The sequence below is a fragment of the Hyperolius riggenbachi genome, chromosome 3 (genome assembly GCF_040937935.1).
Source record: "Hyperolius riggenbachi isolate aHypRig1 chromosome 3, aHypRig1.pri, whole genome shotgun sequence".
In the NCBI taxonomy this organism is placed as follows: Eukaryota; Metazoa; Chordata; class Amphibia; order Anura; family Hyperoliidae; genus Hyperolius; species Hyperolius riggenbachi.
Genome location: NC_090648.1, coordinates 310,780,764 through 310,802,583, shown reverse-complemented (window position 1 = coordinate 310,802,583; position 21,820 = coordinate 310,780,764). Strand labels below are relative to the sequence as shown.

At 42.8% G+C, this 21,820-nt stretch overlaps 1 protein-coding gene and 1 long non-coding RNA gene across 4 annotated transcripts in view; one reads left to right on the top strand and one right to left on the bottom strand.

The window, feature by feature from the left end:
- Positions 1-21,820, top strand: part of TMEM19 (transmembrane protein 19) — a 44,850-nt gene that overhangs the window by 20,744 nt on the left and 2,286 nt on the right. For all 3 annotated transcript variants that reach the window (XM_068276673.1, XM_068276674.1, XM_068276675.1), the window contains exons 4-5: positions 3,753-3,890; positions 12,757-13,011. In XM_068276673.1, coding sequence (XP_068132774.1) covers positions 3,753-3,890; positions 12,757-13,011 — 393 coding nt within the window. The remainder of the gene's footprint in view (positions 1-3,752; positions 3,891-12,756; positions 13,012-21,820) is intronic.
- Positions 3,941-21,820, bottom strand: part of LOC137563765 (uncharacterized) — a 42,624-nt gene continuing 24,744 nt past the window's right edge. Inside the window, exons 2-3 of the long non-coding RNA XR_011030431.1 lie at positions 12,726-12,980; positions 3,941-4,539 (exon numbers count right to left, since the gene is read on the bottom strand). This is a non-coding gene — a long non-coding RNA (uncharacterized lncRNA). The remainder of the gene's footprint in view (positions 4,540-12,725; positions 12,981-21,820) is intronic.

The window sequence follows — 21,820 nt, the reverse complement described above, 5'->3', positions numbered from 1 at the left end:
GGAGTGCTAGTATACGGTGCAGTGTGCAAGTCACAGAGAACACTCCTAACGTAGCAACTCCTAGTGCAAAGTACACACACTCATACTGGTAAACCAGGCACCACCTTCATAGAAGGTATAAGGGTTGCTGAGGTTAAAGAAGGTATAAGGGTTGCTGAGGTTAAAAAGGGTGCATGCATATATACAGTGCAAGTGTATGTCAACTAGGACTAGTTTCACTCATATAACTGAGCTTCCTCGGGACAAAAAACACAGTGCATGAAAAATAATAAATAGACAACCCCTCACCGAACAGGCAAAAATTCCCCCAGCAATAACAGCCCACGTCAGAGCTGAAGTGCTCGCACTAAACTGCCCTTTAAATATGGCCACTGATAGTGATTGGGGAACACCCCCCGTGATCACTCCCCCTCCAGCAGTGTTGCAGGCATGCATTGTATCGCCCAGTACCTTGTCTCCATAGCCGATCCATTAAAGTCATGCCCTGTCCTTAGTATGGACAAAAAAGCCTGGAAGTAACACGCCAGTCTCGCTGTGGGAGAACAGAGGGAGGTTGACGTCACAGCCACCGATGTCTCATCCTGGCCGCTCATGCCAGACATGGTTGCCATGGTGATAATGAACACCGGCGGCACCGTCTCAGTATGCTGGCTAATGAGTGGTTACAGTAGGCGTGCCAGCACATCCACAAGTGTAACTGAAGGTCTAACACTCGAGGTTGTGAAGAAGGCATCATGCTGGCATTATAAAATGAGCCATAGGTATATGCAAGGCTAGGATCGAGTAAAGTGTTGCGGGAGTAGGACCAAACTGCACGCCCACACACACCATCCATCCAAGCAATACAGCGCTGTAGTATGTTTCACAGGGATAAATCCATACGCCCCAAATGAGCAAGGCTGTATAGCTTGCACGGGGAGGGACATTTTTCATTAGGGAGGGACCATGCCGGGGGTTTCGGCATGTTCGTTGATCATTGCAAAATTGCACGCCGTTCCTGCCACACACCCGATCGAGCAAGTCATTCCAAAATCGTGCAGCATGAGCGCTCGACAATGCAACCAATTTTCGTCCTGGAATTGGTCGCATTGTTGGCCGGGCATACACTTGGTGGCACAGATTTTCATCCAATTTGATTATAATAATCAAATCCGATGGCACCAAGTCGCCTGATGTATGGCCACCTTTCAGTTGAGGATGAACACGTTGCAAAAGAGTACATGTGGAAAACACAATTTTCTGTTTTTTTTTTTTTTTTTCTCTATTTTTTTAATCCAGTGTTTTAACCTTTTTTCTTTAATCATAGTATTTTAATGGCTAACAAATCCTAGACACAGTCTTATTTTATAGATGTTGTAACTACAGCAGCCAAAGTTGGATAACATGAAGGTAATTTATCCCATGCCATCATGGGGCTGTCATAGAAGCAATGGGTTTTTTTCTGGTTGGTGATGTGTTTAAAGGGGAACTGAAGTAAGAGGTATACGGAGGCTGCCATATTTATTTCCTTTTAATCAATACCAGTTGCCTGGCAGCCCTGCTGGTCTATTTCTCTGCAGTAGTATCTGAATAACACCAGAAACAAGCATGCAGCTAGTCTTGTCAGATCTGACTTTAAAGTCTGAAACGCCTGATCTGCTGCATGCTTGTTCAGGGGCTATGGCTAATAGTATTAGAGGCAGAGGATCAGCAGGGCTGCCAGGCAACTGGTATTGCTTAAAAGGAAATAAACATGGCAGCCTCCATATACCTCTCTCTTCAGTTCCCCTTTAACATTTTTGACTTTACACTTCCAGCTGTAGAATGTATAATTTGACTTCAGCACTCGACTATCTGCTATACCAGGGATAGGGAACCTATGGCTCGGGAGCCAGATGTGGCTCTTTTGATGGCTACATCTGGCTCACAGACAAATCGGTAGGGGTTGATTCACTAAGCTTCACTGCTCAAGCACCGCAGCTTAGTGTGGCAGCGAAAGTAACATTTTCAAAGTAGGCACGCTACTGCTGTAGCATGCACTACTAACTTACTCGCGCTACCCCAAAACGAACAACGGCTGCTCCAATTCTCCCACTCTGGACTTTGTCAGGTCCAGTGACTTTGTAGGATGAGATCCTCGCACTTTGATTGGGCCAATAGGCTGCCTAATACATTGCCGCTGCCTGTCAGATCAACTGTATACACATCACCATGGCAACAGGGACGTGAGCCCTACTGTCCCAGTTTGAAACCTATTGTATGGCTCTCACGGAATTACATTTTAAAATATGTGGCGTTTATGGCTCTCAGCCAAAAAGGTTCCTGATCCCTGTGCTATACTGTGTAATTTGTGCATTAGCACTAATCTGAGATAGATGATTATTTGCCATGTAATTTGTGCATGTTGTTTAGGGATATCAAGCCGGTCCTTTGAGGGCCAAGATCCTCACACATTTTTGGTACAGCTCAAATTAATTGATGGATCTGAATCAGGAAAGGTGTGGTCAATCAGGTAGATCACATTCCTCTTTCTCAGTCCATCCTAAACACTGGCATGGATCTGGCCCTCCAGGCCTGGAGTTCAACACTTGTGATGTTGTCTGATACACAATGAGCCTGCCCATCATCATCTTTACTACTGGCAGACATGAAAAAAACAGACCGCACCAACTGCCATTGTTAATAACCACACCCCGTAACATTGCAATAGGCTAACAGGTTTTTCTTAATAGATATACATATGCACAGAGAGAGATATACCCCTTCCTTGACAGCTGGAAACAGCCATAATTTCTTACACTGCAGTGAGGCTGACAGACAGGAAATTGTCATTACATCACACTGTGGGAGGAGTTTTACCACAATATCGGCAACACAGACCCAACTGATGCACTGTTAAGGTAGCCATAGCTCTAGCGATGTATGGGCAGATTTGACCAAGAAACAAATCTCTCTTATGGAATCTGATAAGAGATTCCATAAGATCTATCAGCTGCCCATACACCACAGGCCGATTCCCAATCAATTTCATGCTGACATTGATCCAGAATCAGCCCTGTGCGCTGCCTCGCCTGTGCCCACCTAATGGCTGCCGTGGCAAAGTGTATACATTACTTGTTTGCGGCCTCTGCTTGTCCCTCGCTGCTCCAAGTGCATTCTCCTCTTCGGCATACACGCGCACCTCACGTGCTTTCCTACTAAGGGAAACTGTAGGGGCTAGGGGAACAAGAGGGTTGAACTTACCTGGGGCTTCTAATGGTCCCCCGCAGACATCCTACGTCCGCGCAGCAAGTCACTGATGCATCCAGTCCCCTTCTTGAATTTGAAACTTTAGAGTCGCAAACCCACTGCGCCTGCGTGGCTGCGATCTCGCTCATGCTGACATAAACGGGAGCGAGGACACAGCCGCGCAGGTGCAGTGGGTTTGCAACTTTAAAGTCTCAAATTCCGGAAGTGAACCGGCAGCTGGGACCGGAGCATCGGCGACCAGCTGCGCGGGCGCAGGATGTCTGCGGGGGACCATTAGAAGCCCCAGGTAGGTTCAACTTTTTTTTTTCTCCCTTAGCCCCTACAGAAGTCCTTTAAAGGGAAACCAGTTGTAGCCTCCATATTTATTACTGTGATAGTAGGCTTCATTAAAAATACAGATACTGACCTTTTCTTCTTTCGTGCCAATGGTGTGCTTTTACTTGGCAAATATATCTGTTTAAGCTCACAGTGCTTCATAGTCTAATGGTAGCAACACTTAATATTAACTTTCATGTGTTTTCCAGGGCTGCTGATAGGGTTTCTCCTCACAGTCTCCAACTTCAGCTTCTTCTCGGCACTACTTACATTCTTTTGGACTTCCTCCAAACTTACTAAGTGGAGAGGGGACCTCAAGAAGTCATATGATTCTGAATACAAGGAAGGTAAAAACTGCTTCAGCACAGGAAAAAAGATATCAGAAACTTGAGTTTTATTTTAGGATACAACAAAATTGCATAGTTTAAATAAATCCATATATGTCTAATTAAATCAAATTTTTAGTTCAATGTTTCAACTAGGTTACACCCCTGAAACAACTCATAGGTACAAGTATATTCATGTTGCTAAGGTTCTTTATAATTGTGAGCATACAGTATTAAAGAGGAGCTGTTAGGTATAGGGTCTCAGAGAAAATAAACACATATATCAGTAGCTAAAGATTGGCTGTACTTACATTACATATGCATTTCACTGTCCACGTTTGGATTTCACAGAATTTGTATATAGTATATGCAGAGATAGATGCTCCTGACAGCTCATGGCAGGCTCCATGTTTGTGAAGCCAAATGTGTCGTCATGTCCTGCCTGCTTCTGATCACAGATACACTCGTTCTTGAACAACACGGTGTGCAGTGAATATTAATGAGCCATGTGGCTAGGAACAATAGCTGACTCCTGCAGTGTAGTCTGCCCGAGATTTATCAGTGCTTCGCGCGCTGGACTGATTAGAAGCTCCTGTACCGTCTCATTAGCAGCCGAGGGGAGGGCCCCAGAATGCTTTGCAGTTTAGCTGCGGCTTGCGTCTTTATGGGTCTATAACAGAGGTTAAGATAAGCACACATCAAAGGTAACTGAAATGTTTATCTTCACTAATGGCTTTTGAGCTTCCTTCTAAACTGTTTAACACAGGAGAATAGAGGTTTAAATTAGCTTCTGCAGCCTGACAGTTACTCTTTAAGGAAATTATTCCTTAAACATGTCACATGCTTCAGGCTTTTTTTTTTCCCTTTTTTACAAGTTAGTACAAATCAAGAACAGCAGAAATTAAAGTCCCATAAATTAATATTTAAAGCAAACTTGAAGTGTGCTGGAAAAAAACAAACAAAAATGGGAACAAGTCCAAAAAATGTTTTTCAAATAGGCCTTATAGGTTTTGAGAAAATCCATTTAAAAGAATTTCAAAGACAATATGACATTTTGCTGAGGTACAGTACGCTATACTACAGTATATAGAGTGCCAAGTTTTGCATACACATTTTAAAGCAAACCTGTGATCCAGCCCTGGAAAGGGGGTACAGATGGAGGTACAAAGGGGGACAGGAGTCATAGGTGGTACAGAGGGACACAGTGGAGGCAGTGAGACAAATTGGAGGCACAGAGGGCAGGTGGCACATATGGAGACAATGAGGGAACGCAGACAGGTGACGCAGTGGGGGGCAATGAAGGCAGAGGGGGACATTAAAGGCACAGGTGGGCACTGAGGAGGATCAGGGGACAGAAATGGCATAGTGTTCAGACTTAAGAACGGATTCAGGTTAAGAACGAACCTAAAGTCCCTATCTTGTTCGTTAACCACGGACTACCTGTACTGAACTTCATGCCATTTATGCTTTATACTGTGCTAAGTAGGGGCCACAAAAGGAAGCGAGAAAGAGAAAACGGTAGTTATCCATACATTATTAGTCCTAGATGGAAATGGTCATTGGGGAGCTGGTTACCAAGATGATGCAAATTTAGTTAAAATTTTCATGTAGCTTGGAATTGGTCCAATCCAAACTTGGCACCAACTGCATTTGATTGACCCAATTTCCACCTACATACAGATTGCAACAAAATTCACATAAAATCAGCTGACACTGTGCTGCAATGTGAATTTTAGAAGCCATGGCAATATTTTGGGTCAATCTGTGTTGCCCATCAGAAACACGGATTGATACTTAAAAATTAGTCGTCTTAGGACTCCTGAAATTTCATTTGAAACTTGGATCCATAAGTGAGATATGGTCAGGCATGTCCACCAGACATGTTCATCCCATTACACCCCCTGAAATTCATGACGGAAATGTCTGCGTTGTACCTGTGTAGGCGGGCTGGATTATTACTGCACAGGAGTTGTGTAATATTTGATTGTTGTCTCAACTTGGATGGTGTAATGTCTACATTTACTGATAGTCTCATAGCAATGGGCCTGTCTAGGCAAGTCAAAGTCCTCTTCAGATCAGATTCCCAGCTTTTACTGAGTAAAAATGTATCATAGATTGTTTGGCTCATCTGGGAGTGGAATATTTCTATCAACCCTTTGTCTGAAAAGTTTCAAACTGAGTCTGTGTTACTACCTGAACATCTAAAATCACTGAGAAGAAATACCTGCATAATTCATTCTATCTATTGTGAAAAAGCTGTACATTTTAAAATGCACGTGTACACATTCAAATTAGAGGCATATTTATCCCAGAGTAAAATGCACTGTAAATCTCTTTCCTTTGTAGCTTTCACTGACAGTAGATATAATTAATCTGACAGCTCTAAAACTTTTAGGCTGATTACAAACTATGCAATTTACCATCAGATGGACGGATTGAAACTATTTCCTACATGTCTGATTGTCTCCCAAATGATGCAAGTGATTTTCAGATCACTACTGCACAAAACTGGTCTCTTAATCAAACATGTCAGAAATTATTGTTTCAATACGCTGATCTGACTGGAAATTCCATAGTGTGTACCCAGCATTACCGACAAGTTTTAGGCAACTTCCTATCTTCATGGGGATCCTCAGGATTTCCTTTATCTTAATAAGTACTTCCGGGACAGCAACGGCACTGTTAACTGCAAGAACAGTGTTTGTATAAGTAGGCAGGCAGCTCAGGATCTTTGTATGGATCCTTGGAAGGGAGTGCTTTTAAAAAGAATTCCTGAGAATCCCCCACTAGTGGCTGTACTAGTTAAAATCCCATCAAACTATTAACCACTTCAGCCTACAGCTTCGAAAATCTTATGCATCCGAGCAATGTTCACCTCCCATTCATTCGCTAATAACTTTATCGCTACTTATCAAAATTAATTGATCTATATCTCGTTTTTTCCGCCACTAATTAGGCTTTCTTTAGGTAGTACATTTTGCTAAGAGCCACTTTACTGTAAATACATTTTAACAGGAAGATTAAGATAGAAATGGAAAAAAATCATTATTTCTCAGTTTTTGGCCATTATAGTTTAAAATTAATGCATGCTACAGTAATTAAAACTCATGCATTTTATGTGCCCATTTGTCCCGCTTATTACACCATTTAAATTACGTCCCTATCACAATTTATGGCGCCGATATTTTATTTAGAAATAAAGGTGCATTTTTTCAATTTGCGTCCATCACTATTTACAAGCTTATAATTTTAAAAAATTTAATAAGATACTCTCTTGACATGTATATTTAAAAAGTTCAGACCCTTAGGTAACTATTTATGTAGTTGTTTTTTTTAATTGTAATTTTTTTTTTATTTATTTATTTTTTTTTTAATACAAAAATGTATTTGGGTAATTTTAGTTTGGGAGGTAAATAGCCAATTTTAGATGTAATATAATGTATTTTTTATTCAATACAGGTATGTGGGTGCAGTTTACTATTTGGCCACAAGATGGCCACATTCAAAAAATTCCTGGATGCGAACAATGTCGCATCTAGGAACTAAAATGAAGAGAAGAAGTTTCCTGGTGGCAGAAATACCACGCTCTCTGATGAGAAAGCGTCGGTATTTCTGCCGGGGACTTAGATCGGTGAATGGGAATTATATTCCCATTCACTGATCGGGGGGGGGGGGGGGGGGGGGGCAGCGGGGGCGCGCACACCACACGGCTGCAGCACCACTGCCTATCTGGACGGATATATGCGTCCAGATATGGCGAAGTGGTTAATATCTGCTGTCAATGATAGTGACATAGGAATAAAGTAATTTATAGTGCATTCAAATCTGGGTTAAATGTTTATCACGTATGCATGCGTACAATGGTATATTTACTTTTAAGCAGCAAACATAAACAACTGCTTGGGCACAAGTCTACTTTAACCTCTTTAATTCACTTTGGCCTCAAGTCACTAAGCTTATCTCTTGTCTTTAATAACGTTTCTATAGTTATCACCATGGTGATGAGGCATGTAGTATTCAGGAAACATTTTACCTCAGGCAAGCCTAAAGTTAACTCTTCTGTCTTTTAGTTAAATCTTCAATCCTTAAAAAAAACTCCAAAATTCTTAAGTTAAAGACAGGCTTTTAATTAACTGTGTGTGTAAATAACTACAGAGGAGGTAACTTAAGGAGGGGGAACGTTTTCTCTTGCCTTATCTCCAGCATGATCTTAGTGAATTGAGGCCTTTGTCCATGTAACAAGTAAGAGCAATGATAAACATCACTAAAGTAGCCTTTCAGCACATAAACAAAATCTGGTCGACATATTTTTCGCACTTAGACGCTTCCTCATGGATACGTTGTTCTCATTAATATGGCAGGGAGAAAGCTCGCCATCTAGGGAAGAGAAACGTTTAAAGGACAACTGAAGCGAGAGGGATATGGAGGCTGCCATATTTATTTCCTTTTAAACAATACGAGTTACCTGACGGCTCCGCTGATGTATTTAGAGGCAGTAGTGTCTGAATAACATCAGAAACAAGCATGCAGGCAATCTTCGCAAATTTGACAATGTCAATTACCTGATCTGCTGCATGCTGGTTCAGGGTCTATGGCTAAAAGTATTAGAGGTAGAGGATCAGCAGGATAGCCAGGCAACTGGTATTGCTTAAAAGGAAATAAATATGGCAGCCTCCATATCCCTCTCATTACAGTTGTCTTTGAAATGGGTTGGTCCTCCCCAGTCCGTAGGCTGGGGCAATCACACTCTTCTCCATCCTGGTTATCCACGTGCTTCTCAAACTAGAGCACACAGCTTCTGGTTTGGCCACTTCTACTTTATTAACCTGGACCCCCCAGTGTGCTGTAAATGTCACATGGTGGTTACCTGGCAACTCCACGCTGTTCTACAGAGAATGGGGGAATGAGATTCCACCCACTCTATGACATAGCACTGTGTAGGAATTGCCATTTCAGAACGGAGACTGATTGTACCACCCATGTAAAAACTATTGTTAGCATACATAGGAAGTTATTAAGGGAATAAGAGGGAAAAAAAAGCGGAGTGCGTTGAAAAAAGGAATTTCTCCTATCTCGAGGATATCTCAGCATCTTGACCTCTTTCAAAACTTGCTTCTGAAAGAGGTCAAGGGCCGAACCTTGTACTGGTGGAAAAGGTTTGCAGGCATGAAAAGGATGTTGTATTAAAGGAAGTTGGACAACAGATTCTTCCATAGTACTATATTCCCTTCTATTAAGAATTCCTGCAGATTCAAGATATTCATTGTAGGTGTCCCTGGAAAGAAGCCCAAAGATCCAATTTCAGTTTGAATGCAAACCAATTCATTAGATCTAAATAGCCGATTGATATTTATCTTCCGTATGCTTCTATAAAAGTCTATCTCAAATTTTGGTGTAATCAAAAATGTGGCCACATAGTTAAAACCCTTTTCCAACACCTGGGTAACTGCATCAGGTAAGACAATGTTTGGTGGGTGTGTGTGTGGGGGGTGTTTCTCCTGCCCTCCTTGGTGCCTTCCTTGACTACGTAAATGATAACTGGCTAAATCTGGTCTTCACTATGTGTGTACAGTCTCCATCCATTGATTATTTAGACCTTACTTTGACTGGTGATCACATGCCACGGAGGGTATCAACTCTGACTTTTCGTAAGCCCACTGCAGGGAATTCCATCTTGTTGGCCAGTTCATACCACCTTAAACACACAATTCATGCTATCGCCACAGGAGAGTTTGTCAGGGCTGCCCGCAATTGCTTAGACTTTGCCACTCTGGAGTAGGAGTGTGGGCTCTTTAAGCGGAGACTCAACCGGCCCAAGAAAGAGGATATACTCAGAAACAACTGTGGAGAAGCCTCACTAGGAGTATCCCAACACCCTCCCGAGGAGTCCCCCCCCCCCCCCCCCCCCATTAGGCTACTGGGTGTTATATGTTTGTTTATGCATAGACATATTTACTTTTTAATGATGTGCTTTGCTTTTAAATGCTTAAAGGGACACTGTAGGGTGTCGGGGGAAGATGAGTTGAACTTACCCGGGGCTACTAATGGTCCCCCGCAGACATCCTGTGCCTGCGCAGCCACTCACCGATGCTCCAGCCCCGCCTCCGGTTCACTTCTGGAATTTCAGACTTTAAAGTCTGAAAACCACTGTGCCTGCATTGCCGTGTCCTCAATCCCGCTGATGTCACCAGGAGCCCAGTATGGTCTGTGTCTGCGCAGTACGCTCCTGGTGACATCAGCGGGATTGAGGACATAGCAATGCAGGCGCAGTGGTTTTCAGACTTTAAAGTCTGAAATTCCAGAAGTGAACCGGAGGCGGGGCTGGAGCATCGGTGAGGGGCTTCACGGGCACAGGATGTCTGCGGGGGACCGTTAGAAGCCCCGGGTAAGTTCAACTCATTTTCCCCCCCGACCCCCTACAGTATCCCTTTAAGTATGTGTCGATCTCTTTAAATCAAAAGGTGTAATTTTATCTTCGAGGTGGGCAGTTCGTCCTCCCCACCTTCTTACAGGTTCATTGCAACTATGATTAAGGGCATATCTTGAGCTTGATACGCATTAGTTGATCCCGTGGATGAAATTGTTTCCTGTGTCTGTCCTTTTGTACCATTAAAATTGCCAGTTTTATACTTATCAAGAGTCTGCAGGATTTATCCCTCCCTTCTACTACTTTCTTTGCACATGATTCCCCCCTTCTTCTTCCTCTGCAGGTTTTTCCCCCTTATAGGGGCTTTAGGTTTAGGTTACTTTTTAAGATTATCCCATTCAGATGCCAAACCCAAATCAGAGGACCAATATTACTTTTTCTGCTTATAAAATCTGTTCTTTCTGGTTTGACTAGGACATGGATCAGCTTGTGACTGTTAAATGTATTTCCTGTTGTGAAATCTTCCAAATCTCTCAGATATTTACTCAATTTTCTCTCTCTCTGTATGGGAATCATTTATTTTTTTTGTCAGTTTTATAAATAATTTGTTTATCTTCCTGGGACTACAGTTCGTAACTGTGTTTTGATCTCAAAGACCTCTTCAGTTATTTTATCTCGGGCTTTTTCTGACTGAGATGAAGCTGGTCCCTGTAATAACTTAGTGTGCTCTAGATGAGCCTGTTTCCAATCCCCAACAAATTCAGTGTCATCATCATATATATATATATATATATATATATATATATATATATATATATATATATATCATCATATATAGTATACATGGAGGCACGGTCCTGGATAACACATCTTATTTAGTCCAATAAGCAAGTGGGGTCAATATGTTCCCCATTGCTGTAGAGTGCAAAGATCTATGCTAATTGTTAGTTTATTACATTCTACTGGAAATGACAGCATTACTTGAATAAAGTAATTTTATAGTGTGCTTTTACTCTAGGACAAGTATACATGTGTATTTTACAGTTTTTTGCAGTAGTAGTCCTTACTCTGTAAGTTCACTAATGTTTCAAAGGACTTGATAGAATCAAGCATCAGTTTTTTTATATATACAAAGACATCTTTGGCAGCCTATATCTTTGGAACTATTAGTTACCACAATTATTATTGTCTTACTGCACACCTTGCGATTGACAAAACGAATGTGATTCAAAATGCAGATCAAATCACCATTGGTGTGAAAAGGCCATAAGGCCTGGGACCCACTAGCAGAACTTTTCTAAGTGCTCGTAATTAGAAAAGCGTTTGCTACATAATGCTATGGGCGGTTTTTTTTTGTTTTTTGTTTTTTAATCTCATCCCTCAAGTGGGATCACACCCATAGTATTACATTAGCAAGAGCTTTTCAGATCACAAGCACTTACAAAAGGCTTATAAAAGCGCTGCTAGTGGGTTCCAGGCCTAACTGTTTTAAAATGTTTCCTCTGCAGTCAGCCCTTGTTTATGTATCTGTCACATGCTCAGTTTCTGATGTTTCAACATTCGTTTTTGCTGTAGGCAATATTTGCTCATGTATTTTTCACATGCTCAGTTTCTGTTCACTGGGATAAGTCAGGTTTACACTAAAGCAAACCTGAGGGGGGAGAGGTGTTTGGGGGCAACAGTGCACGGAGGAAAAAGCCGTGCAGCCACCCTTGTACACAGGAGCATGGCCGCAAGAACATATTCCACAAGCCCTTGTTGAATAGATTCTGAGGGTCCCAACGCTGGATTGGTAGGGTCCAGGAGGATGGGGGAAACCTCTGGATTGGTAGGGTCAAAGAGGATGGGGGAAACCTCTGGATTGGTAGGGTCAAGGAGGATGAGGGAAGCCTCCTGGATCGGTAGGGTCAAGGAGGATGGGGAAAATCTCTGGACCGGTAGGGTCAAGGAGGATGGGGGAAACCTCTGGACCCGTAGGGTCAAGGAGGATGGGGGACACCTCTGGATCATTAGGGTCAAGGAGGATGGGGGAAACCTCTGGATCGGTAGGGTCAAGGAGGATGGGGGAAACCTCTGGATCGGTAGGGTCAAAGAGGATGGAGGACACCTCTGGATCGGTAGGGTCAAAGAGGATGGGGGAAACCTCTGGATCGGTAGGTCAAAGAGGATAGGGGAAACCTCTGGATTGGAAGGGTCAAGGAGGATGGGGAAACCTCTGGATCGGAAGGGTCAAGGAGGATGGGGGAAACCTCTGGATCGGTAGGGTCATGGAGGATGGGGGAAACCTCTGGATCGGTGGGGTCAAGGAGGATGGGGAAACCTCTGGATTGGTTGGGTAAAGGAGGATGGTGGCCTCTGGACTATCCAGGCACTTCCTACTATTGATGTAAATATTCATGTTTAAATCTTTTTTTTTTTTTTTCTACAGGTACACTTTAACAAAGTATACTTATACAAATCTAATACATTCCAAGTACAATGTGCACTACCTGTTAAAGAATATTTTATATTTTCTTTTAGGAGGCCAAAGGTCTTGGGTGCAGGTGCTCTGTAATGGTGGTGTCCCAGCCGAGTTAGCTCTACTGTACATGGTGGAGAATGGCCCTGGTGAGACGCCTATTGATTTTGCCAAGGAGTACACCGCATCATGGATGTGTCTGTCCCTTCTGGGAGCTCTGGCTTGCTCTGCTGGAGATACGTGGGCTTCAGAGATTGCTCCAGTTCTCAGTAAAAGTCCACCTAGACTGATCACAACATGGGAAAAGGTCCCAATAGGTGAGAATATATTTGTATATGTCATATGTAATCTGCATATCAATTGCTCATTATTGCGTTCCACTATAGCTTACTTTTCTGTAATCCTTATTAGTAATACATGTGTAGCATTAAAGGACCACTATCGCGAAAAAAGTAGGCAGTTAAAAAATGTGACAGATGACAGGTTTTGGGCCAGTCCATCTTTTTAAGGGGGATTCTCAGGGCTTTCTTTGTTTTCAATAGCATTTCCTGAACAGCAGTTTAACTGCCAACATAGCAAGATACCAGCCGGCCTCCCTAATCACTTGCACACTATTATGTCAGTTAGATTTTGCAACTGTTGTTCAGGAAATGCTGTTGAAAACAAAGAAAGCCCTGAGAATCTCCCTTAAAGGGGCACTATGGCTAAATTCTTTGTGTTTTGTGGCTGTGATATTCATAGCTGTATGTGGAGAATAGTTAGGAACATGCAATGTGGCCGATGAATTGTTTTTTTTTTATCTTACACTAACACCATCCTTGTGTAGGTGTAGAGTCGCGTCGGCAGATTTACCTTACTGACGCGACTCAGGCTAATCCATTATGGTGCAGGAGGCATCTTTCCCTGCTCTTGTGCTGCCGTTGTGCTGCCCCCTTTCGGAAGCACTGGTAGCATATTCCATCTTTCAACTGCACAATCGTGCAGTTACATAGCTCTCCCCATCAGCCGTAAAGTGTATCAATGTGCCGCCGTGCAGTGCGAGTGGCACGCAACCTCCATCTGCGGTGGGAAGCAACCGCCGTGTGGAGAGGGACGCAGCCTCACTGATGATGCTGCCCGGCAAGGACCCCTGTAGCGAAGCTGGCAATGAAACGGACACCTATTGTTGTCCGTTTTTATGGTTACCAGCCTTCGCTGTTTAAAGTGCGCAGTGTAGCGGCGGCATGAGAGAGCAAACACAGCGCATCTGCTCTCTCATGCCGCCGCTACACTGCGCACTTTAAACAGCGAAGGCTGGTAACCATAGAAACGGACAACAATAAGTGTCCATTTCATTGCCAGCTTCGCTACAGGGGTCCTTGCCGGGCAGCATCATCAGTGAGGCTGCGTCCCTCTCCACACGGCGGTTGCTTCCCACCGCAGATGGAGGTTGCGTGCCACTCGCACTGCACGGCGGCACATTGCTACACTTTACGGCTGATGGGGAGAGCTATGTAACTGCACGATTGTGCAGCTGAAAGATGGAATATGCTACCAGCGCTTCCGAAAGGGGAGACCAACAACGGCAGCACAAGAGCAGGGAAAGATGCCTCCTGCACCATAATTGGATTAGCCTGAGTCGCGTCAGTAAAGTAAATCTGCCGACGCGACTCTAAACCTACACAAGGATGGTGTTAGTGTAAAAAAAAAAAAATCATCTGCCACATTGCATGTTCCTAACTATTCTCCACATACAGCTATAAATATTACAGCCACAAAACACAAATAATTTAGCCATAGTGCCCCTTTAAAAAGATGGACTGGCCCAAAACCTGTCATGTCACATTTTTTAACTGCCTACTTTTTTCGCGATAGTGGTCCTTTAAGTGTTTGGCCATAAGTAGGCTAATGTTTCACATGTCTTATGGTATTTAACTAGCACATAAAACATTTGCTTTACAATTGCATATTTGTGTATAACAACACTCACCTAAAGGATTATTAGGATCACCTGTTCAATTTCTCATTAATGCAATTATCTAATCAACCAATCACATGGCAGTTGCTTCAATGCATTTAATGGTGTGGTCCTGGTCAAGACAATCTCCTGAACTCCAAACTGAATGCCAGAATGGGAACGAAAGGAGATTTAAAGAGACACTGAAGCGAAAAAAAATGATATTATGATTTGTATGTGGAGCACAGCTAAGAAATAAAACATTAAGATCAGATACATCAGTGTAATTGTTTCCAGTACAGGAAGAGTTGAGAAACTCCAGTTGTTATCTCTATGCAAACAAGCCATTAAGCTCTCCGACTAAGTTAGTCATGGAGAGGGCTGTTATCTGACTTTTATTATCTCAACTGTTCCTGGACTATTTACTTTTCCTCTGCTAGAGGAGAGGTCATTACTTCACGGACTGCTATGAAAGACTCATTTTGAATGCTGAGTGTTGTGTAATCTGCACATATTATAGAATGATGCAATGTTAGAAAAAACACTATATACCTGAAAATAAAAGTATGAGAATATTTTCTTTGCTGCTAATCTTCTAGTAATTATTCATAGTACACAACCAATTCACTATATCATTTTTTTTTTCTCGCTTCAGTGTCACTTTAAGCAATTTTGAGCATGGCATGGTTGTTGGTGCCAGATGGGCCGGTCTGAGTATTTCACAATCTACTCAGTTACTGGGATTTTCATGCACAACCATTTCTAGGGTTTACAAAGAATGGTGTGAAAAGGGAAAAACATCCAGTATGTGGCAGTCCTGTGGGCGAAAATGCCTTGTTGATGCTAGAGGTCAGAGGAGAATGGGCCAACTGATTCAAGCTGATAGAAGAGCAACGTTGAGTGAAATAACCATTTGTTACAACCGAGGTACGCAGCAAAGAATTTGTGAAGCCACAACACGCACAACCTTGAGGCGGATGGACTACAATAGCAGAAGACCCCACCGGGTACCACTCATCTCTACAAATAGGAAAAAGAGGCTACAATTTGCACGAGCTCTCCATAATTGGACAGTTGAAGACTAGAAAAATGTTGCCTGGTCTGATGAGTCTCGATTTCTGTTGAGACATTCAAATGGTAGAGTCAGAATTTGGCGTAAACAGAATGAGAACATGGATCAATCATGTCTTGTTACCACTGTGCAGGCTGGTGGTGGTGAAATGGTGTGGGGGATGTTTTCTTGGCACACTTTAGGCCCCTTAATGCCAATTTTTTTTTATTATAATGTTTTTTATTTCAGAATCAAGATACAAGTAAACAAACTGTTGCGTAAGATTCAGCATTGTCGATATTAAATACATAGACATACAATCCATCGGTATAATATAACAGCTTATGAAGCACCTATTCGTTTTGATCCTATAAAGATAATCACGGAATTATAATGCGGGTGGAGAGAAGACTAATTCTGGTCGTGCATTGTGGAGCATGACCCACTACCCCAACTAAATTGGGTTGGGCCTAGCTGCACATACTCTTCCAGTGTTGTCTGGGTGGAAGGAGCAGAGGATAAACCAACCTTCCACGTGGAGTGATATGTAGTTTCAAGTCCTTCTCCTAAGATATAAAGGTGTACATGCCGTGTGTTAGAATTTATTTGTATAATAGGGGTTCGAGGGGGCGGTGTGGAATTTTTTTTTTTTCCCTGGAACCTCTAATGTGGTTTGTTTATTTATTAATAGGGATAGTTGTCTCCCTAAAAGAGGAGGGAGGGCAGGGAGAATAGTATCTATCTTCTGAGATTTAAAGCCATAGGTAATAAGCTGTGTGTCTATGAGTTTATATGTTCTGAGGTTGCACTTTAAACATTAGAAGAACCATTTAACGTTGGATCTTAAGCTCAAACTAAGATTAATCTAAACACTAATGCTACGTGTTGAGCTGCGTATGGACAAAGGGTAAAAGGAAAACAAGAAAAAGAACTATAACACAGGGCCACTCACATTGGTTGAGCATGTGTGTATGTGCATATATAGTAGTGCTATCGTATCTCTTTTTATTCAGTGATGTCCTAAGAGGATAATCTAGCTCGAACATATCTTTCCATCGTCAGGTTATTCTTAAATAAAGAAATTATTATCTGGAAGGGGATGGGGTCTGTGTTTTTCCAGTTGGTTACAATTACATGTCTAGTTGCTAATATTATATGGCAGATTGGAAGTCTGACTGATTTTTCAATCAAGTCTGTGCCTATGAGTAATGTTGCAAGAGGTTTTGTTAGGCAGAATGTGGGAGCATAGTGTTGTTGTATGTACCTTTCTGACTTCAACCATAGTGCCTGGATAGTCGGGCATTCCCAGATCATATGGATTAGGGTGCCTATTGATGAAGCGCATCTCCAGCATGTCGGGGTAGAGTATGATTGAAATGTTGCCAGTTTTCTAGGGGTTAGATACCATCTTGTGGTAGTCTTGAACCAGCATTCCCAGTGAGAGGTGCATTTTGATAGTTCCAAAAGCTTCCTATTTGTTAGAGTTAATTGAGCGGTACTAATTTGCGCTTGTAGGTCTAAAGACCAGCTCTGAGCAAATCTATCCAAGGGAGAGATTTGGGATTTGCTTAGTTCCGTATACCATATAATATAACCCCTTTCTGGGGTTGTTTTGCATTAAGTGTAGTTAGAATCTTGTCTGGTAGTTCAGGAAGAGCTATTTGTTTATTATTTAGATAGTTGAGTATTCTGTGGCATGTAAACAATGCGATAGGGGATAGTGGATACTGCTGTTGGATGTCATGGATTTTTTTGATTTTCCTATGGTTATAAAAATTGTTAATGAGGGTTATGCCTGCTGTAGTTAGTGGTTTTATGTTCAGATCTTCTATGAGATGTGCGAGGGAAGTTAGCGGGAGTCTGGGGATGCTAGTTTGTGTGCTAGGGGGGGGATATTTCAAAAAATATTCCCAGGCCTGTAGAGTGGCTTGGATGGATGTGTATTCTGTTTTAGGTGGCTTAGAATGAAGTAGCATTGCACATAAGATGTCTCTCAATGGTTTTTGCATTAAGTCTTGTTCTAGGGAGACCCATTTTTTCTGTATTGTGTTAGACCACCAGGGGGATGTGTACTCAAGATTGCAGGAGTGGTAATATGTCTCCATGTTTGGTATGCCTAGTCCTCCTAGTTTCCTAGGTAGGTGAACCATTGCTTTTGGGATTCTAGATTTACGACCTGCCCAGACAAAGTTCGTCACAATCCTTGTGAGATCTTTTAGGTATGCTTTGGAAAGTGGGAGAGGGAGCGTTCTGAAAAGATATAGAACCTTGGGCAGTACAAACATTTTGTATGCGGCTATTTTTCCCGACCATGAAAAATAAAATTTTTCTAAGTTAGCGCATTCTTTTCTAATATTTGCAAGGAGGGGAAGATAGTTCTGTGTTAGTAGGTCCTTTGTTTTTGCTGTCAGTTTAATACCTAGGTATTGTACAGTTTGGTCTGCCCATGGAAATCTATACCTTTTGGTGATTTCGAGCTTTGTCTGGATTGGGAGATTGAGACCAAGAATGTAAGATTTGTGCTGGTTAAGCTTATAAAATGAGGCTTCCGAGAAGGCTTGAAGTTCACTGGTTAAGTGCGGAAGGGAATTTATTGTATCAGTGATGATGATAGCTATATCATCCGCAAAAAGGCTGATGACATGTTTGGTGTTATTAATTGTACATCCTTTGATCTCAGGGGAGGTTCTGATTCTATGAGCCAAAGTTTCCATAAGGAGAACGAAGATAATTGGGGATAGAGGACACCCTTGACGGGTGCCATTGGAAATATTAAACTGATCTGAGAGGAAGCCTGCCGCATTCACTTTTGCTGAGGGTTCGGTATATAGTGCCATAATGGCTGTCAAAATTGGTCCTGTAAAGCCAAATTTTATTAGAGCTGCTTGTAGATAATCCCAGTGAACTCTGTCGAACGCCTTCTCCGCATCCAAAGTTAGGAGGAGAGAAGGCGTCCGACAGAGCTCTATCCTTCTCAGGATTGCTAGCATGCGTCTGGTGCCATCTGAGGCCTGTCTCCCCTTGGTGAAACCTACTTGGTCTGCATCTAGGAGTGTTGGAGTGATATTCATTAATCGGTTTGCTATCAGTTTTGCATAGACCTTTAAGTCCATGTTTAATAAAGATATCGGTCTGTAATTACCTGTTTGTTGTGGATCTTTCCCTGGTTTCGGAATTATAGAGATCGTTGCTTTAAGGTATTCCTTTGGAATCGCAATGCCAGACATAAAAGCATTAAAGAGTTTGGTTAGGGATGGAGTTAGTATTTTGGAGAAGGTCATATAATACTCATTAAGAAAGCCATCAGGGCCAGGGGCCTTATTACGTTTAAGGTTTTTGATAATTTTGGCTACTTCCTGCTCTGTGATTTGGGCGTTGAGTCTTTCCAGTTGTTCTGTGGAAAGTGAGTTAACTTTAACCGAGTGCAGGTAGCTATTTATGATTTGTGGGGTGGGTTGAGGGGTCTGTGGATCTTTTTTTAGGTTATAGAGGGAGGCATAGTAATCTTTGAAGACATTTGCTATGCGTCTGGGGTCGGTTACTGTTTCTTGAGAAGAAGGGTGTACTATTGCGGAGATTGAGGATCTGGATTGTTTATATTTTATCATTCTAGCTAAAAATTTCCCGGCTTTGTTGCTCTGGGAGTATTTAATGGAATTTGTTCTCTGAAGGTTCTGTTCATATTTATAAAGAAAGAGGTTATGAAGCTCTTGTCTCAAGATAAAAAGTTGTTTATTAAGATTATTATCTTGGGAGATTCTATGGGCCTTTTCCAAAATACTGATTTGTGTTAGAAGTTCATTCTGTCTTTTTTCCCTGTTCCTTTTATCAATGGCGCCTTGTCTGATATACAGCCCTTAATGCCAATTTGACATTGTTTAAATGCCACTGGCTACCTGAGCATTGTTTCTGACCATGTCCATCCCTTCACGACCACCATGTACCCATCCTCTGATGGCTACTTCCAACAGGATAATGCACCATGTCACAAAGCTCTAATAATTTCAAATTGGTTTCTTGAACATGACGATGAGTTCACAGTACTAAAATGGCCCCCACAGGCACCAGATCTCAACCCAATAGAGCATCTTTGGGATGTGATGGAACGGGAGCTTCGTGCCCTGGATGTGCATCCCACAAATGCCCAACTGCAAGATGCTATCCATGCTATCCTATCAATATGGGCCAACATTTCTAAAGAATGCTTTCAGCACCTTGTTGAATCAATGCCACGTAGAATTAAAGCAGTTCTGAAGGTAAAAGGTGGTCAAACACCGCATTAGTATGGTGTTCTTAATAATGCTTTAGGTGAGTGTACATATTTTACTCCATTATGTATGTGAAAAGTGTTATAGAACTACTGCATTAGTGTTATACAGTTACTACACATGTATTTAACTTGGTTAAAGGCGCTTATTCCTATCAATCATATAGTAAACCTACGCATAATCCATGTTCATGACTAGTGGTTGACAAAGCATTCATTGTCACTGAACTGAATTATAGATATAATTTACTTGGCAACTGTTAGAGACATACGAAGCAGGGCTTTTCGTACCTGCTGCGAGATCGCGCAGCGCTGAAGCTTGGCGCGGCTATAGCAGTAATTCTATAGTCCACACCCCGTGCATTGGGGTAATTCAGGGATCCGGCGAATTCAGGAGGTGCTACAATCCGGAGGGGGAATAGTATTTAACACCCCCTCTGAATTTGTGCGGCAGCAGGGTGAGCGTCATTCAGCTCACCCCGCGCCGAAAAGCCCTGGCGCCAGAACGCCATGTACGCTACGAGATAGGCATCTAGACAACCATATTCTTAGAGTAGTCCTGTATATATGTTACGGCCAGAACCGGAAGTTTGGCCACTTTTAGTTCTGGCCGGCCACTTCGGGTTCTGGCCGGCCAATGTGCGAAGTGGCCGCTGCGCTGCGGCCAATGTGAGGAATGGAATGATTCATGTAACATGAATGTATCTGCTGGCCCCAGCGCACCGGCCAAACGTATCGCAACTTAGTTATTTTAATGAAATTAAGCCGGCGGCAATGTAGCAGATGAAGCCGCCGGCTTTTTCTCTGCCTCTCTCTCCTTCTCTTATTATGGGCAGCCGGCGGAGTCGCCTCCAGAGTCGTTCGTCGCGGCAGGGAAGCCTGCCGGTCTTGCTGGCAGAAGCAATGTCTGCAGCCTCCCCGCTCTGCTTTCCTGGCGAGACGAACGACTCTGGAGGGGGACACGAGTGCTGCCCATAATAAGAAAAGGAGAGAGAGAGGCGGGGTGGGGGGGGGGGGGGGGGGGGAGGGGAGAGAGAGGCAGAGCAAAAGCCGGCGGCTTCATCTGTCATTGCCGCCGGCTTAATTTCATTAAATTAACTAGGTTGCGATACATTTGCCCGCTGCGCTGCGGCCAGAAGATACATGCATGTTACATGAATCATTCCATTCCTCACATTGGCCGCAGCGCAGCGGCCACTTCGCACATTGGCCACCCAGAACCCAAAGTGGCAAGCCAAAACTAGAAGTGGCCAAACTTCGGGTTCTGGCCGTAACACATACAAACACTTATTGTTGGTACTTTCTCTAGACTTGCAGAGTTCCCCCAACCCTGTCCTCAAGGCCCACCAACAGTATGTTTTGCAGAACACCAACCTACATTCACAGGTGAGGTAATTCGTGTGTCAGCAGAGCCGATTACCTACCTCTGTGGATTTCCACAAAACATGCACTGTTGGTGGGCCTTGAGAACAGGGTTGGGAACACTGCTTAGAGAATAAACACAGTGTATGATTTAAAAAAATAAAACATATCTTTAAATAGAGAATGTGACTATAAGAATTGTTGCTCTAGAACAGTGCTGTCCAACTTCATGGGCATGGAGGGCCATTTTTTTTTCAGACCCCATGGTGGAGGGCCGAAGGTTCTTGCTAGAGCCGCAGCCCCCCCTACCCCCGGAAAAAATAGGATAATTAGATTGGCAGCACTTTTCACAAAATGCCAATTTAAAATAATGGTGAAGTAAACACGAGGGTTCTACGCGCGCTGTGCCGAAAAATGGGTGTGGCCATGGACCAGAATGCGGGTGTGGCCACGGGTGGAGACAAATTTACATGAACTTAGCAATGTGGGACATTAGATTAGGACAGTGGT